General features: G+C 49.1%; 4 protein-coding genes and 3 non-coding genes across 7 annotated transcripts; 4 read left to right on the top strand and 3 right to left on the bottom strand.

Moving 5' to 3' along the window:
- Nucleotides 1–1729: 1729 nt before the first annotated feature.
- Nucleotides 1730–2047, top strand: AKAW2_80653S (uncharacterized protein; the record flags this gene model as incomplete). Its single annotated transcript, XM_041681697.1, has 1 exon — nt 1730–2047. One exon carries the CDS (start codon nt 1730–1732, stop codon nt 2045–2047), a length of 318 nt encoding a protein of 105 aa, XP_041548614.1.
- Nucleotides 2048–3220: 1173 nt separating this feature from the next.
- On the top strand, nt 3221–4273 carry AKAW2_80654S (PhzF family phenazine biosynthesis protein; the record flags this gene model as incomplete). Its single annotated transcript, XM_041681698.1, has 1 exon — nt 3221–4273. One exon carries the CDS (start codon nt 3221–3223, stop codon nt 4271–4273), a length of 1053 nt encoding a protein of 350 aa, XP_041548615.1.
- Nucleotides 4274–5234: 961 nt separating this feature from the next.
- AKAW2_t80019A lies at nt 5235–5375 on the bottom strand. Its single transcript has one exon. It is a non-coding gene; the product is annotated as a tRNA-Leu (tRNA).
- Nucleotides 5376–5491: 116 nt separating this feature from the next.
- On the bottom strand, nt 5492–5606 carry AKAW2_t80020A. The gene has a single exon. It is a non-coding gene; the product is annotated as a tRNA-Leu (tRNA).
- Nucleotides 5607–6316: 710 nt separating this feature from the next.
- AKAW2_t80021S lies at nt 6317–6428 on the top strand. The gene has a single exon. It is a non-coding gene; the product is annotated as a tRNA-Leu (tRNA).
- Nucleotides 6429–9892: 3464 nt separating this feature from the next.
- Nucleotides 9893–11915, top strand: AKAW2_80655S (serine/threonine-protein kinase; the record flags this gene model as incomplete). Its single annotated transcript, XM_041681699.1, has 8 exons — nt 9893–9935; nt 9992–10114; nt 10178–10289; nt 10360–10564; nt 10621–10776; nt 10827–11281; nt 11336–11365; nt 11417–11915. The coding sequence occupies 8 exons, from the start codon at nt 9893–9895 to the stop codon at nt 11913–11915; spliced, it is 1623 nt and encodes a 540-aa protein (XP_041548616.1).
- Nucleotides 11916–14733: 2818 nt separating this feature from the next.
- On the bottom strand, nt 14734–15219 carry AKAW2_80656A (uncharacterized protein; the record flags this gene model as incomplete). Its single annotated transcript, XM_041681701.1, has 1 exon — nt 14734–15219. One exon carries the CDS (start codon nt 15217–15219, stop codon nt 14734–14736), a length of 486 nt encoding a protein of 161 aa, XP_041548617.1.
- Between the last annotated feature and the right edge of the window lie 2634 nt (nt 15220–17853).

Here is a 17853-nt window from a genome sequence, read left to right on the forward strand (position 1 = left end):
GAACGACAGGGGTTGTGGACAGGTAAGTTAGTAAGTAGTATGCTGCAGCATATTCGACGCAATCCTCCCAGGCAGGCCAGATCCTTCTAATTCCTGTTGCGATGAATCAGAAGGAATACGAAACGACGATGGGGGATCTCCGCACAGGACGTCAGCAAGCCCGCTGGTCAGGGCTGGTGCATGCTAAGCCCACCCGGGCATATGCACCCATTCTGGCCCCCATCGCAATCCTGCTTCCATCGGCCTTGTGCTGGTCGCGGTGCTTCTTGCTCCCGCATCCCGCTGAAACACTCTAAACCTTTTTGCCCGCTATTGTGGTCAGATTCGAACTCAAGATACCTTCCTCCCCTCGCAACAAATATGATTCGGTTATTGCTCGGCTGCAAGTCCCCACCCCCTTCCTTCTTCCCCTCTTTCTCCCTCCCTCAGTCAACAATTCCTGCTGTGGTTCAGTCCCACCCTCATTTCGTAGTCACCTACAACGTTCTTCGCGTGGGCAGACCAAGCACAGGCAAGATCGGCCTGAGTGGTCGCCCTACCAGTCCGGTTAGAGGTTGGCGAAACTGTTACCTACTAGGTTCCTCCACCAGACCATGATCTTATCGGTTTGCTCGTGGCGCTGCGACCACGTGTGACCGGGCGATCTCGATCGATTCTCCTACCACCATAGTACTGCGTGGTCGGTCACTATCCCTAGAAAATCCCTCGTATGGAGATAGTAGATATTATCTCTCTATTCGCTTCGACTAACTGCTAGACTAAGAATCACTTCGGATATTTTAAAGCTTCTACAATGGCGTCTTCCGGAATCTAAACGCCGATGTTAGATTAAGCAGAATCTATCCCGAGGCATCGGAGGTTATCACTCTCCGACGAAGGAATGCCAGAATCCGTGGCTATTTTCCACCTGCTACCAAGTGGAGCCTTGATGATCCCTACCCGCAACAGCGATGGGACGAAATCCGAGTCTGTTTGGTGGGGAGAGCGTGTCAGATCGAACGATCAGCACTTTGCCACCTTCTACTTCTGTTTAGCATCACAGTATCTCGATATACTTTCCTCGTGTCCAGCAGTTCAGGGCTACTGGAGGATTCTCCCGGCAACCCACCCGTCTACCTTCTTGGGGCTAAACCATTCTCTCAATATTTTTCACGCTTCATCCCACCCTCTAACCTAACTTTGACTTTACTGGTCGTAACCCAGACGGGATCAACGCCCTGAGCCGGATTCTGAGCTAAGCGAACAGCGTAGCCTGCAGAATATGACAAGCCAGTTAGATATGATATCACGGTGTCGATCAGACTCCCCTCACAACAACCAGATCGCACTGTCTCCCACGCGAAACACATTCCTCTCTGGCCCACGAGTAGAGACATCCCCTGCGGCATTCTGATACAAATGAGCCACTGCAAGCCGTCAGACCACAAACTCCCTCTCGTATATGTACATAAGATGGACCAGGAGCCGTGTCGATCCTCACGGCTTGCTTGGTCACCACAAAGCATTGGACAAGCCTTGTTGGTTATACTTGGCTCTGCTTCAGTGAGCGTCTTCTTGAGCCTTTGACGACCAATACGAGCCGCACCTACTTATATCATCCCTTACATTATCTGCAAATGAAGTAGAGTCTCGGCTGACCAACCAACATCATCCCAGTGCCTACTTGTTTAGGATCTGATGTGAAATTCTCGAGATAACAGACTTTGCAGTGAGTGGTCAAAATTAGATCATGTCGCGAATGACATCAGAAATGCGGTCGAACAACGTGTCGGTCCCGCTCAGGTTCGACAACAGCCGTGGCTCAGCTTATCAGAGTTATGCAGGATCCTCTCTCGCCTCCTTACGTGTATTCGTGGCAAACCTAGACATGAAACAAGTGTATCTTTCTTCTTTTGACATCTTCCTTAGCAGTGTACTATTGCACAGCCTGCCTTTATGCCTCTTCGACGATACTTCGTCATCAACACTATTTCGGCATGGGGCTGTGATGCTGACTCATGCACAACAGGCAACTAAGCATGAGGTTTGTGCTTCTGAAACCAACTAGCTAGGTAATTCTCTTATCAAAGAGTTACCTAGACAGGTAAGCTTGCCTGTGTGGTGTCAGAGCATTCACATAGTCAAGCTACCTCTCGCCTACTCAAACAGGAAATCAACTTCACTTCTTACCCAACAGCCCGTTGTTTTAGGCAACTATCTGTGGCTTTTGCTATATGATACAAATTCCTGTAGAAGGTCTCGATTGTTTGATTGAAACATGGGCATCCTCACCATCCCTTCTTAGCCAACATAACTGTTGCCCGAGCCATGTGAGCACTAGATTCTGTGTTGTACACCTAGACTACCCGGGCGCAACAGAAGCAATTATGCATTCCTGGGCACTGATTATGCTAGTCAGCGCTATAAGGCCCTTTGCTATTATGCATTTCCTTCAATGCTTGAAGTTCAATGTTGGAGTAGGCAGCCATCCAATCTCAAGTTCGGTTCTAGTTTGATTTTACTCTTTTACAGCTGATCTGGCAACATCAGACTACTGAAATAAGCTCGTCTGGTGGGTCAGTCGATGGTGCCGGGTCTTTAGCGTATGCCATCCACAGAACTTCCCCTTGCTTAGGACGAGCAATGGTTCAAGAGACACGTGGTCGCGCAATTCCCAGGACCTGCGAAAAGCAAGGGACTCTAATTTGCGGTAGTCTCTGAGCTGAAAACTAAATCATGAGTCTAGATGCTTACTTAGCATTCGAGATTCCTGTCAACGATGTCGTGGGGCACATTGCAGCATTCCTAATGGAAGTAGCGGTTGCAATGTAACTTGCTGATTCACGCCGGATCTACCCAGGTCGCTACTGAAGATACAATTAAGATGCGATCAGCTGCTACTGCATTCCAAGCATATCATGCATCACACCAGTAAACTAAAAGTCCCCGCCAACAGACGTGGTTAGCATTCCACGTGCAAGCACCGGGGAGAACATGCCGCACACCGACAGAAGTTTCTGGCATCCAAACTGTCAAATCAAACCCCATCCACAAGTGCCGGCATTTTGCAGCCTCTAGTGGAGCCATCACTTCTAACCGAGCTGGAGAAGAATGGTTCCTGGGATATCCGCATGCTATTCGGAGGGCGTGGAGATTCCCCACCATCGCCTGATCCAATCCCTTCACGTCATGACTCATACACTTTTCTCCTCCCAGTTATATCTATACTTCGGCACCGTCCATGGTCCCATTCATTTCTCAACCCTTAAATGCAATCGCATCTGCCTCCATCGAATATATAGTATCAACAATCAAAATGTCTCAATCCCTCCGCTTCCTCACCCTCGACGTCTTCACCACCACCCCCTACTCCGGCAACCCGCTGGGCGTGGTCTTCCTCCCCACCAACAACACCATCACACAATCCCAAAAACAAACTATCGCCCGCGAATTCAACCTCTCTGAAACCATTTTCATCCATCCCACAGACCCCGCCACCCCCTCCGTCCGCAAAATCGACATCTTCACTACAGACGAAGAACTCCCCTTCGCCGGCCACCCCACCATCGGCGCAGTCTCCTGGTTCCTGCAGCATTCTCCGGAAGAGTCCGACAGGAAAGATGTCACGACTCTTCTCACGAAAGCCGGTCCATTCGCCATTTCTCGCGTATCGCCTTCATCAGATGGCGGCGTAGTGGCCGCTCAAATCGCACACAACGTGCACATTCACTCCTCGCGGTTCCCGCTGTCAGAGATGCTGAGATTGCATCCTTCTCTGACCCCTTTCCTCTCCAAGGAGAAGCATGCTAGTTTCCCCGTCTTCTCCATCGTCAAAGGCATGAGCCAGGTCTTGGTTGAATTGCCCAGCTTGGAGGCGCTGGCTGCCACGGAAGCCCCCGTGAGCGGGGAAGTCATTCCCTGCAAATCTGTCTCGCAAGGCGGATACCTCGATGAGGGGTGGGAAGGTGCTGGTCTGATTGTCGTTTACTTCTATGTTCCTGGGGTTCATGATGAGGCGACAGGGAAGAAGGTCATCCGGTCGAGGATGTTGTTGAGGAACTTTGAGGACCCGGCGACGGGCAGTGCGGCCAGTGGATTGTCGAGTTATTTGGCTCTTACTAATGCTGGTGAGGGGAAGGTCGAGTATGATATTGTGCAGGGAGTGGAGATGGGAAGGAGATCGGATATCAGTGTTGCTGTTAGTACGAATAGTACTGGTGGTGAGAAGAAGATTGAGACGGTGGAGTTAAGGGGAAGTGCGGTGCGGGTTATGAGTGGGGAGTTGGTTGTTTGATTCTTCGATTGTAAGTAGGTAATTGTTTTGTTGGTTGGGATAAAAAAAAATTTGAAATTGTCTTTTTGGGCATACAATGAGCATTTAGTAGTAGCAGTAGCAGTACTGATAGTACATCAACATTGGATTAAAGCTCCAGATGCTGCGTGAGGAGGGTATAAAAAAGACAGCTAATAGTTATTTGGATAGTTATTTGCAGTTATAAAAGGTTATTATTAGTTACATTATAGTTATATAAGAGCCATAAATACCCTCCTTCGTCTCTACAAAAACCTACAATTTATTTTTCTCGTTGATCAAAATATCGCTCTCATGAAGAAACCATAGTCACATCTCATAATATACTTTGGGCAATAGATAACTCTCTTTCCTTCATTCTCAGTGCTGGTCAATAGTACCATAGAGTCCCCAACCGCGGAGTAAATATATATTGACAGCCCGCCCCACCCATACATCCCATATTATGATCCAACTTAAGCACACCTCACAGACCTAACTATAAACACCAGTACTAAGACACAAAGACATAGATAACCAAGATAGTATGATAGATCCATAATACTGCACATTATGACCCCTATCCATTTAACCCCGATTGATCCCTGCATGACATCCCCACGAGCTTAGACTCAATCCACCCGGGGGAGAGGGACAGAGATAGGCGGTATGGGGAATGGATATTAATAGTCTGTGAAGTTTATATAGGGTCTGTGTTTCATATATTATTTTCAGGATGTTCACCTACTGCTAGGATTTGAAGTATGCAGTAGTAGTGTTTGTTGTACTTGTTATTCGTCCTAATAGTGATAGATAGATACAACGCGATATGTTAATAGTACAAGAGTTGAAGAGCAATGATCATAATTGTCCGTATGTCATAGTAACGATGATAACAACTAAATAAAGTCAACAAACATGAAAAGAAAACAAACAGGAGGAGGAAAGTGGGGAAAAAAAGAAATGGCAAGAACGGGGTTCGAACCCGCGCCTCTTACGAGATCGCATTTCCGCCAAACGATTTACCAGTCCAGTTCTAATAAACCAAACCAGGAAAGTTTCAACGACTTAAGTGCGACGCCTTAAACCACTCGGCCATCTTGCCTATTCAGTACCTTGTTTTTCCGAAAGTTCGGATCAAGAGAGGGTTGGGGGTGGGGCTGGTGGCAGGGGTGAATGACATGTGATCAAAGAATGAAAATCAATGGATAAAAAAGATTATGACAAGAGTGGGACTCGAACCCACGCCTCTTTCGAGACTGCAATGCTATCCAGCTGTTGCTGGACAAGATATTTCACTTGAGTGCAGCGCCTTAGACCACTCGGCCATCTTGCCTGTTGATATCGATTGCTTCGCATTGTAGGTATCTTATTGGGAATCATGATGGAAGGGGGGTATCATTGTAAATGGGAATATGTTGTGTTGGTTTTGTACTCTGGGTTTGGAGGATATTTTGGGGAGTATGGAATCTACAGATGATTGTATTTGATCGATTGACCGATTATTTCTTTTATTTTCGCTCGATCATACGATGGTGTAGTTAGGTGGATAGTATGCTGAATTTGAACAAACTAATATACATGCCTGTGGTTTATTATATGTGGGCTACCATAGAAAGACACATTTTCATATCCATCACCACAGCGCATGGATGGATGAATAGCGCATGCAGTAAAAGGAAGTCTTATTAGTTTGACCATCGAATAACACTATACTGTAGGCTGGGTCCATGTGGTGTTGTGTATCCAGTGCAGTTGTAGATGAAATGTGGGTGGGGAACTACTCATCTTCACGGGCAAAAGCAGGGCGACTGTCACATTCCAGTCCCGCGTACACAAATAACCTCGTGCCTTTTCCTGAAGAAATGATGCTGTTTTCCAGTAAGGCTGATCGCGGAGAAAATTATCTTATTGATGAGGGACTTAACGGAACTGACAGGTCGAGATAACAACACTGTATCTTGACTTCCGAAATATGACAGGTCCATTTGCTTCGAGTGTATTTCCTTGCAGTATATGCCACAAAAGTGGCAAGTTAGTCATCAAGGCAAGATGGCCGAGTGGTCTAAGGCGCTGCACTCAAGTGAATAGCTTGTCCAGTTCAACTGGATGAATTGCAGTCTCGAAAGAGGCGTGGGTTCGAGTCCCACTCTTGTCATATCTTTTTTGCTCCTATTTTTGCATCCACATGTACCCCGTATCGAGCGCGTGCAAGGAAAAACATCGGCTAGGGCCATAGCAAATCTAACTATAGCACCGGGGAAGACATCCGGCAGCTGTCCTAGCTTTGAACATACCGAATATGACCGTGGCATCCTGAAAGCGGACTACGGGGCGAGGATGCACCATGCCGAGACGGAGTAGGGGGAAAGCTAAGTTTGGTGTCGGGGAGCCTACGCAGCCAAGTCTAAGCTCAAAATTGTCTAGATTCAGAAGATCAGCACCGTTGGCGAGACGAAGCTGGATGGGATGGGCGGCCGGGTCCACCAAATCTCTGGGCTAAAAAGGATTTGGGGGTCGGACCCGCCCCGCTAAGTGGATGATCGTGCGGTGGGATTAATCAATAAGCATCAGCAGGTTGGGAAGCCAGTATATTGGGACTCCTGCTCCTGGGGAGGAAGTGAAGCTTTTTGATGCATCAAGTTGTTTTCCGAAGGATACGAGGTGATGGTGGCAGTCGTTATAGTTGCTGCAGAACCTTAGTGCAGGCATGGGGGTGAAGAAGGGATAGTGGATTGGCCAGCGTGGGCTGCGTGGCACAAGCAGATAGAGTGCAGCACCCTGGTTGCTTTTACGTTGACCGGGATCATATCGATGCAGGCGCCCAGGCCACGGCGACCTGAAACGCCAGACCAGGTTGGACCGGGATGAAGATGCAACTAGCGTGAGAGTCAAACCAGCCCAGATGATCTGCGAATTATTCGTAGTTCGTGCGAAATATAGGGGACATCTATCTGACTTATGGCGGGCGAGAGGATAAGACAGAAAGAGGCTTGAGGCCTGTCCAGACCAGATAGAACCCCTCCCAGGCGAAACACGCATGGGCAATTTGGATGGTGTACGAAGTGTGTGTGTGGTGACTCTGGCCCCAACCGCCACTTCATCAGCACCAAGGCTGGGCAGCGCATTCCCATTGGTATGACTGGCCAAGTGGTCGCGCGGTTGGTCAATCAAAAACGTGGCGGCCACGAGCTATAGCCACGCACAACCTCAGAAAAGGGTTTCCAGGAGGTCTGACATGGGCCAGGCCAGAGGTACTATGTACTATGTAGTCAGAGGGATACTAGTTCTGGGGCCACTCGGCTGGCATGTAGGGGCCATTCAGATTGGGGATGGGGGTTGAAGGCACGAGGCGGAAAGGATGGCGGTGGGAGAGAAAGAAAATCGAGAAAAAAAGACCAAATACCAGACAGATGGTATTGACGGGAAGAAAGTTTGGAAGAGGCGGAGAAGAGACAAAGAACAAGCAAAGGAAGAAGCAAAGAGGCGCACAGGGGATTTAAGGGAAAAGCAAACTCTCGGTCGGCAGCAGTGGGGAAGGAAACAAGGTGCTTCGATGGATGTTCCTTGCCTGGTGCAGGTTTAGTAGGGTTCTGGTATGTTGGTAAAATTCAAAAAAATTAAGAAGGGAAAAAAAAGTACGACCGACAAGGCTGGCAAACACAAACTATTGCTGCATCAGGAGAGATAGATAGTACAGCCCTCCATCTGCTTGCCTGCAGGTGCAGATTTTCCAGACCTCTTCGGCGCATCATCCCTTCTAGCGATGTCACCCACGGCGTCCACCACTTTTAACTTAGTTAGTGAAGCTGCTGCTCTCCACCGCAGGCCCAGTCTTTTCTGTTTGACTTGCTCCATCCAGGCCGTCTCCCATTCGCATTTCGCCCTTGCGACTCCATAGTCTACCTCCGTATCTCTTTTTCCACTTGCCGGCGCGCCTTTCCCTCGTGGGCCCAAGCGGCACTTCTCCTGGGTTTAAACCATCCCCTTTTCTGTAGTCTCCATCAGAATAACTCCATCTCATTTAACTAAGTGAAGGAGTAGTAGGTATCTTCACTTGGGTAAATTTTTTTTGAGTAATTCTTATTTTTACTTTCTTTTTAGAATTATTATTTTCTTTTCCAATTATTTGGTAGTATTAATTATCCTCCACTCCGTATACCCTAATCCATTTCCTCACCGCCGCTATTTCTCTCTCTTTTTGTTTTCATATTATGTCTTTCCACATCTCTTCTTGCTAGTCAAGATAAGTCTATTTTGTAGAGGTTTTAAACTGGTCAGAGCTTGTAAATATACACCGTGTCTTACCGTGTAGCCGGTTCCAAGCCACGAAGGTTTTCCATCCATCGCTTCATCTTGGATTTCTCCAGACTTTCGACTTCGCTTACCCAGTGCCGACCCAAGAACCCCTCCGGTTGAACCCCATAGTTTAATCCAAGTCATCTGGGCCATTACGCCTCGTATTGGGGACAGCTCATCTTCCCTCTATCGCTTCGTCTCGCTTTCTCTCTCCTCTTCCATACAAATTTCTTTCCCCCTTTCCCTCCTCTTGTTTCTGTTTGCATTGGAGGTTTCTGCATTGTCGTATTCCTTCTGGCTGGGTTCCAGAACGAAAGCTAATACCGTGAAGAAGCAAAACAAGACCAAACTCAAAAAGAACAAAAATAATAAAAAGGTAAGTTAGAGAAAAACCCAAGAATTAAAGAAAACATCACACCTCAAACTCCATCACCATCATCATTTGCAAAGTCCCTGGGCCCCATCCTGGTTGGTTTCGTCAGCAGGGCCAACTGGGCGAGTAAGGGAACTTTCTGCGCGGTAGTTTTAGTGTACAGGCGACCGACTACTTTCGGCCCGCCTTGCTGGTCAGAAAAGTAACTAACTTAACTCATCATCTTCTCCGTCTTAGGGGCTGCCCCCGTTCCTCTCTTACCTTTTGGCTGCTGCTGCTGCTGCTGTGCTGCCGCTGCTTGCTAGTACTTGTTACTCGGAATTCCATCCCATATTCCACTTGCTCTTTTCCGCCCCCCTTCTCCCTCTCACGCTCTCGCGCTCTCTCTCTCTCGCTTCCCCCCCGACCAGGCCTCCGTTTGGTTGTCCTCGTCGGGACTTTCCATACTTGTCTTCCATCCAAGAACTCTCTCTACGTTTTTTTTTTTCCCCTTCCCTTTACTTCCTGCCATCACCGCTCTTCATTGGGGTATGTTTCACTTCTCCCAAAGTCTGCTGCTATCTATCTCCTTTGCGAATCGGGAAAATGAGCCCCTCCGCCCACGTTCCCCCGGCTCAATAGACCTCTGCACTCTTCCCGCAATTATTTCCTCCTAACTAACACCTGTCTCATCCTGTCTAGGTCTGCATGTTCATACCTCATCTTCATCGCCTATAAAGTTCCTATCCTTCTCTCCTACGACCTCCCTCAATCAATTCGACCCCCCATCCATCCCCTACTCCCCCTCGACCACTCCCTCTCCTCTCTCGATTCGCCTCTGCGATATTTCTCTCGACTCCCACCCCTCGCACTCCATATTCCAACGTCGAGAGTACTGTGGTTCCAGTGGGATGTTGCTATTGGTGACCGAGAACAAGATCTCCAACGTCTGTGGTTACACAACTGTCTAAATGGGAAACTCGCAAGGGAAACAGGTGGCTGCCACCGATGAGTGTACGTATCGGGTTGGCAGACAATAATAGGCGGCGGAGGGGCTGACAGTGGCGCAGTGAACTTGAATCAGTTTCGTTTGTTGCGGGTGGTTGGCAAGGGTGCGTTCGGCAAGGTTCGCATCGTGGAGAAGAAAGACACCGGGTTGACGTTTGCGCTGAAATATATTCGGAAGGAAGAAGGTATGTGGCTGCCGATCGAGGGCCTCAATGCACGCTGACATTAGATGCTCGTTTCTTGGGTAGTTGTCCGGTCGGAAAGCGTACGAAATATCATCCGTGAACGGCGGATGCTCGAGCACCTCAACCATGCCTTCCTTTGCAACTTGAGATACAGCTTCCAAGACATTGAATATATGTGCGTCCTGCAATAGCTCTCCCAACACGACACCCCCATCATCCGTCCGCAGTCACTGATAATTGAGAAGTTACATTGTGGTGGATTTGATGAACGGCGGTGACCTCCGTTTTCACATCTCGCGGAAATGTTTTACGGAGGAGGCAGTGAGGTTCTGGATAGCTGAGCTGGGTTGCGCTCTGAGGTACATTCATTCGCAGGGAATTATCCATCGTGACGTCAAGCCGGACAATATTCTGCTTGACTCGGAGGGGCATGTTCATTTGGCCGATTTTGTAAGTCTACCGGTCGCATGCGATCTGATGATTCGAAACTGACCTCCGCGGGACAGAACGTCGCCTCCGACTTTCGACCCGGCAAACCTCTCACAAGTAAATCGGGAACACTGGCGTATCTCGCTCCGGAAGTGTATGAAGGAGGCGGATACTATTGCGAAGTTGATTGGTGGTCACTTGGAGTTACATTCTACGAGTGTATCTACAACAAGGTATGTCACTTCACTTTTTTGACGGTTTGGTTCATTGCTGACTCCTGTAGCGCCCGTTCGAAGGTCGGAGCCAGGACGTGCTCAGCGAAAATATCAAAAAGGCGCAACCAAAGTACTACGTCACCAACCCCGCGGTCTCCGTTCCCTGCCTCCGAGCAATGTCGGCGTTTATGGAAAGAGATCGGTCGAAGCGAATTGGTGCGATCAGCTTTGAGAGCTTCACTTCGCATATGTTTTTCGCCGACCTCGACTTTGTTGCCCTGGAGGCGAAGGAAATCCCGCCCGTGTTCCGTCCATCCAGCGACAAGACCAACTTTGACGCCACATATGACTTGGAGGAACTACTCTTGGAGGAGGCGCCGCTCGAGGCCAGAGCTCGCCGGCAAAAACCGAGAGCCGAGTTGCGGGAGGATGCGACGGCTAAGGAAATTCGCGAGGACGAACTGCATCGTCTCATTGAGACGATGTTTGAGCCCTTCGATTATACAAAGGTGAACTACGTAGGGTACGTTGGTCTCCAAGCAAACGGAGATGGGGATGCCGTGCTAACCAACACCAGCAACGCTGCGGATGCGATTGCAGCATCAACGTAAGTTCTCCTTGCCTATCTTGTCTTGTGGCTTTAGCTGACCCTGGCCAGAAACCCGGAAGAATGCCTGCCGATCCACCAAACGCAGTCGTCAACGCATTCCCGACAAGTCTCACAGCCCGACCTCTCCAGAAACTCGCCTCCTCTCCGAAACGATGGCTCTGTCAGTCACTTGACTCAGCCTGACACCCCGTCTCCTCTCAGCGAAGCCCCCACGCAAGCCTCGCTACCTCCTCCACCCCCACCGCCGGCCCCGCCCTTCCACCGTCCCTTGCCACCGACTGCCGTGCGCCCGCGGGGCGCGACCCGGAAACAAAGCAAGGGCGGAGGGGTACAGATGGTGTTGGAAGAAGCGGGTAGCTGGAGCGAGCTTGCGGATCATAGCTCCACCCTGCCTGCCGAAGGCTACGATACCGGGTCAGTCAAGGGGAAGGGCTCCAATAGCGGCATGCTCGCCTTCCTCAGCAGGAAGAAGGGGCGCGATAGGAGCCCCAAGCCCCAGGAGCCCGGTGTGCTGGGTAAAGAAGGCGCCCGGCAGATTATCAGCTGAAGGGCTGGCATTATACCCGGAGGAGGAACGCATCGCTATGACTTGACCACTGTTGGACAGTTCGATAGAGATTTTTTATTCTTTGCCCGTTGAGAAGCTCGCGCTTTTTAATACGAGATAGCATGTCGCCTATCTGGCCGCCTTTCATTCAGGGCGTTGACATGAGAATCGCACACGACTGGGCCACCGAGGTTCGACTCGGACAACACGCCACCCCGATCAAAAGCTTGCTTTTGGGGAACACCCAGAATTACCAGGCAACTTCCAACCATGCCAGAGTGATTTGTTCATTCGTTTTTGTTTGCTGGCACCGGCCTTGACCGTGAGAAGCCGCGTTGCAGGCCGAAGCCGACATCTGACGGCGTCTTGGTATGACAGCATATCCATCATTCTCAGTCGTTTCTCGCCGTCCCGAATTCTTCTTTATGGGACTGGTTTTGTCATTGATTTCCCTGGATCCAGCGCAGATCAGGTTCTTTCTTTGCACTTCTATTTCCTTGATGGTGTTGGCTCCGGAGTTGTACAGATGGGAGTGGCATATGACGATTTCTAATTCATCTATCCTTGTGACATACCAACGATGGTCGAGATGTACCGTTTTCTTCTCTAATTGTTTGATTGTGTTGATTTCACCCCGTTTGATATCTCTGGCGTTTTGCATACCCGGTGAATAGTCGCGGCCCCGACGTGGAATGTACCAGGCATCATGGAGACGGGGCCAGACCGGGAATTACCCTTGTAACTAATGACGTTTCTCCTTTCATTATACCTATAGACCTGAATGGAGCATTGTGATCGGCGATGTGCCTGGATATTAGCCTCGATGTTAGTGTGCAGAGTTGACAGTAGGATCCCGATGCTAAGCGTACTGCATTCAGATATGCCAGAAGGTTTGTCTTTGGGTTTAGCAGACTGGATCTTCGTTGCGTGTGATCGATCTAGTACCTTCATTGCCTCGGCTGCCTACTGCCTACTGCCTACGGAGTATATCTGGCATCTTCTTCATCGGAACATATGATCTGACCTGAGTTTTAGGTTCTATATCATCCGGATATTGGGCGCAAGTCTCCGAGCACCTGCAGACGTTATTGATGCGACCTGTCATGATCGCAGCAGTTAATACTATGCACTGGACATTTATATATTGGCTATCGGTGATGATGTCATTCGGAGTTCTCAGTAATATACTTCTCTAATTGAGGCTGTAAATTGTCAGACATCCCTGCCTAAGCCTGCCTGACATATTATTGAGACTGCATCATGACTTAGGTCCATTGGTGAGTGAGTCTATCCCATCGCAGAAGATATTGACTTGCCTGGTTGGGATATTAATGCCTCAGACAGAAACTACCTCTCATGCCAGTAAATCACCATCTGTGATATGTCGTACGTATGGCATAGAAAGAGCCCCAGTTCCATCCTTCCGTTTCAGCTCACAGACCGTCAGTGTGCTCTGGCGCTTGCAAACGCTCTACACTGTTCTCCGGTCAGAACATTGGCAGTGAGATTGCTACATGCACAGCTCACTTCACCCCAATACCTACAACACCACCACCACTACCCCTATCACTAAGTCGAACCCTATTCTCGCTTAGCAACTCCTTCCCAAGCCATCAAACTTTATTGATCTCAAATCGGTGTAACCAGTTCCCATCCCTCCACACACCTACATGAACAATCCACCCAACCATCAGCCAAGACCAAAGGATCGTACTAACTAGCCCGACAATCCCCCCCTTTACATAAGAGCCCCATCAACAACGAATTTTCTACCAGAGATGTTTCACTCCACTCTCAATCGCAAGACAAAAGGGATTCTCAGCCACCGCACAGGATCAGCACAATCTAGCCTCCATTCCCGATTACTCAGTCGTATACGACAGAAGACCATATACGACGGGCACGTCTGCACACCGCCGGTGACATGCCATCAGTATACGACTCATGTATAGCGTTGATGATGAGGCCTCGGCCGCGGCGGGGACGATGTTACTTCGGACATTGGTGGTCAGGGGATATGGATTGTTAGTAGCCTGCGGGAGGATTTCGTAGGAGGGGGATATGTTGATTCGGTTGGGTGGATGTATGATTATATACCATACATCTGTCTTGGATATATATATATATATATATTAGGGGCGTTGTGCCTTTTTTTCTATGTAGATAGTCCCAGTTGTACTGCCCTACGATGGAATATTGGATGGCCAGCTGGGATTCTTAACTAGGAGTCGTAATAGAATATCATATTTTTTTGAAATGAGCATTTTTATACAGATATAGAAATTCAGCAGGTCTTACTTTTTATGATAACTGGACACATGTATGAGCTATTAGTATACCTTCAGAGGATAATATAAGACTAGCCTTAAAGTATTCTATACTAGAGCTTACTTTATCTTCAGCTTAACTGCTGTATCAGAATGTGATTCCTTTTATCGAAGATGAGGTTACTATAAAGACCGATACGTTATCTATGATAACTTTGGGTGTGATGTTGGCAAAAGCAGCCAAGTGAGCTGCCGAGTTGATACCCTTCTCAGATGTATGATATATTAGACCCTATTATAGTGTTAGAATGTACTGCACAGATGACTTGCATAGTTGACAGTAAGGAGTGCCACGTGTGAGACGTGAAACATTGCCCTACCAGCTGTGCTAAACAGCATGCATCAGTATCACGATTGATACTACTACATAACCCATCTACAATCCAAGACAATAATACTCATCATGCACAGCATAGAATACCATACCCTAACTATATACAAAAAGCGTACAATACTATATACATCATCCCAACTACTCCTACCAACCCTAATCACTCACTTCTTTCCTCCTTCCCCTCATTTTCATCACCATCCCCCTCCACAACAATCACCACCTCCTCCTCCCCATCCTGCTCCTCCCCCCCATCATCCTCCTTAACCCCCTCCTCCCCACCCACCTCATTCTTCCAACTCCCCGCATAATGATGACTAACCAAATACTCCCCCTGCCCCTGCGGCATCCCGCCCTGCAACGCCGCAAAGCTCGCCTGAGGCAACACAAGCACATCCCCGAGCAACACCCCGCCCTCCCCAATCCCCTCAATCTCCTCCTTGCCCACTCCGCGTCCCACCTCCTCACTAATCGTCTCTAACAACGCAACAGTAATAGCCTGCGGCCCCGTCACATCCACCACATCCGGAATCATCTCCATCGTCACCTCGCCCACAGTCACATTATTCTCCCTCGCAAGCCCCTCCAACCGTCCCGCCACATACTCAATCGCATGATAGATATGTCCATTCCCGGCGGTAGACATCACCGTCCACGACGCAAACTGCCACCCGTCGAACTCGATCCCCACGACCACGTTCGCTGTGGACGGGATCGGCCATTGCGATATAGGCACTTCGCAGGATACGTCCAGGTCGGACCAGATCCCGCCGTCGATGTAGAGGATTAGCAGGCGGAGGAGGTCGGCGCGGAGGATGGGCACGGAGAGGGAGGTGTATAGGTCGGCGATTTCGGGCCAGATGGGTCGAAAGTTCGTTTCCACGTAGGCGAGGCTGGATGTTTCGGTGAGGATTTCGTGCCGAAGGTGTGGGTTTAGGGTTGTCCAGGTTGAGATCCAGGATTCGGCTTGCGAGGTGAGGCCTTTGGTGCCGGTTTTTTGCCAGAGTTTGTGCGGGATAGAGTGGCTGGTTGGTTGGGGTTGGGGGTGGGTGTGGGTTTTGTGAAGGTAGGTTGTTGTGGATGTGGATGTGGATATGGATGTGGTGGTGTGGGTGGTGATTGTTGCGAGGGTGGTGGTTGGGAATAGGGTTGTTGGGTCTTCGGTGGTGGTGGTGGTTATTTAGGTTGGTTGTTGTGGTGGTAGGTGTATTTCTTGTATCTCTGCTGCCGCTGGGCTTGGGGTTGGGACGATGGTGGGTGAGATTGGTACGACGGGTTGGCGGATGAGTCGGTGGAAGAGGTAGAGGTTTAGGAAGACGAGGGAGAAGATGAGGATGGCCGTAGGTCGGGTTAACATGGTGGACATTATGTTGCAATTTAGTTTAGTTGTGATTGTGGTAGTGGTTGGTCGTGATCGTGGTAAATGTCTATTGATGCATCGCAGGATAGCCGTTCAATGAATGTATGAATGAATGTGGATAGTTAATAAACCGAGTAGGAAATCTGCACAAAACAATATCCGGAAATCTAGAGTACTGTATGGATGGAAAGAATGAAGAATAATGAATGACTAGGTGAGTTACACCTGAATTCTGCAGGGTCCACGCCCGTCTTAAAGGCGTCCAGCTGCATTCTAAGAAAGGAGAATTAGCCCTGTCCCCGACTAAACATGGCCAGTCAGATGGACCTACAGACGCCACGGATGGACCCTCCGGACCCTCTCCGCTGAGATGGGGCGATGGCAGCCGATTGGCTTCCCGCTCTGACTTAGGGTCCAGTGTTGATGAGATTGCTGGGTTCACCGCGTTGCTCAGAACCCTGTTGCACGCTTTTTCTCTTTCGAGTAAAAGAATGATGGGCGTTTGGCTGTGCAGGTTGGTTGTGCTTGGGGGCTGGAAAGCAGGCTCGGACTAGTGGGGATAGTGTAGTTTTACTTTTTCTGCTGATGAATACCATGCCCGGATGGAAGTCTTGGTATTCACTAGTTGTGATGTATTTGCTAGATATTGGAATGTGAACATGAAAGAAACAAAGAATTCCATTTCCCTATATTCTATCCTTTTAATGTATGTCAAAGTAGTTATAAGTGGTAGGACAGGCAGCCGGTGACATCCGCATGTAACACAGCAGCAGTCACGTTGCGGCTGTACCCTGTTGTAGTATCAACCGGACATCCAACCAACATTGAGGGTAGAGTGATAAGCTGCTGATCTGCCAATCTAAGCAGCCAGTCTGTATTGAGAAATGGGGGCGTCAGGTCAGATAAGTTAGTCTGGTGCGGTGTCTTGTCTTAACTCTTGAGACTGAGAGTCGTGGCCGGATTGGGTGGAGTCTATTTTTAGCTAAGTTTGAATTGGGTTGGGTTGCCTGATGGGTGACAGAACCTACACAGTTACTACTGAAATCTTCCTTGCAGTAGTTTATCGGTGCCTTTATTGAGGACTTACAAACTGAGTGTGAATCTTGACGGAAATTCTTCAAGCACAATGACGAGTCTCTTGTTTCCCCCTAAGCAATTTGTACAATTCACACATCACAAGGCAAAGCCCAGACCCTGTAGATCTAACCAAAGTCTAAGACAGTCTGACATGACTTTGCTCTGATTGGCCCATGACAAATGCTGTCTCCATCGCAGCGGTAGCTAAGAACCACTGTATCCGGTGATCAGCGGGCAAGAGTTTCCACCGCGCAGGGCACGGGTTACTGAGAAAAGGCGAGTGCCTGGTTCGGGAGATTCCTGGTGGGGGGCTAATAAATACGAGGGTTTCATTTCCCTGAGATAGATGGCCTGGTGGGGGCCGCTTGCGGCGAAGGGAGATTAATTCGTGGATAGGTTTGCCGTTTGGGGCCGGGAGTTCACCTAGGTACTGACTGGGGAAGATTGGTATACATCTGCTTGGCATATGGCCGCTGTCAAAACTGCTTATGCTTGGGGGCTTCATGTTTCGTCCGTTTCAAAATGCAATTCGAAGCAGCAGCTTCAATCCTTCCATGGGGCCATTATTGCTGTTTCTCAGTTTGCTGACGCCCCTCTTGCCGTGTTGGGCGGTGCGGCTGGGTTCTGTCCGCCTTGCCATACGACGGGCAGTTTACTACCGCCTTGGACAGGGCGACAACGAGATGTAAATGAGTAGTGTCAGAGGCTGTTGGGAAAGTATCCCTTATATTGTAGAAGTAGCCTTCAGTAGGGAGTACAGTTCTGATATGAGATTCGTGGTTCATGGAAGAAAACAACAGTACAATCCAGCCATGATCATGCTTGAAATGCACCCGATGTTCG

This window comes from Aspergillus luchuensis, chromosome 8 (genome assembly GCF_016861625.1).
Source record: "Aspergillus luchuensis IFO 4308 DNA, chromosome 8, nearly complete sequence".
NCBI classification, from domain to species: Eukaryota; Fungi; Ascomycota; class Eurotiomycetes; order Eurotiales; family Aspergillaceae; genus Aspergillus; species Aspergillus luchuensis.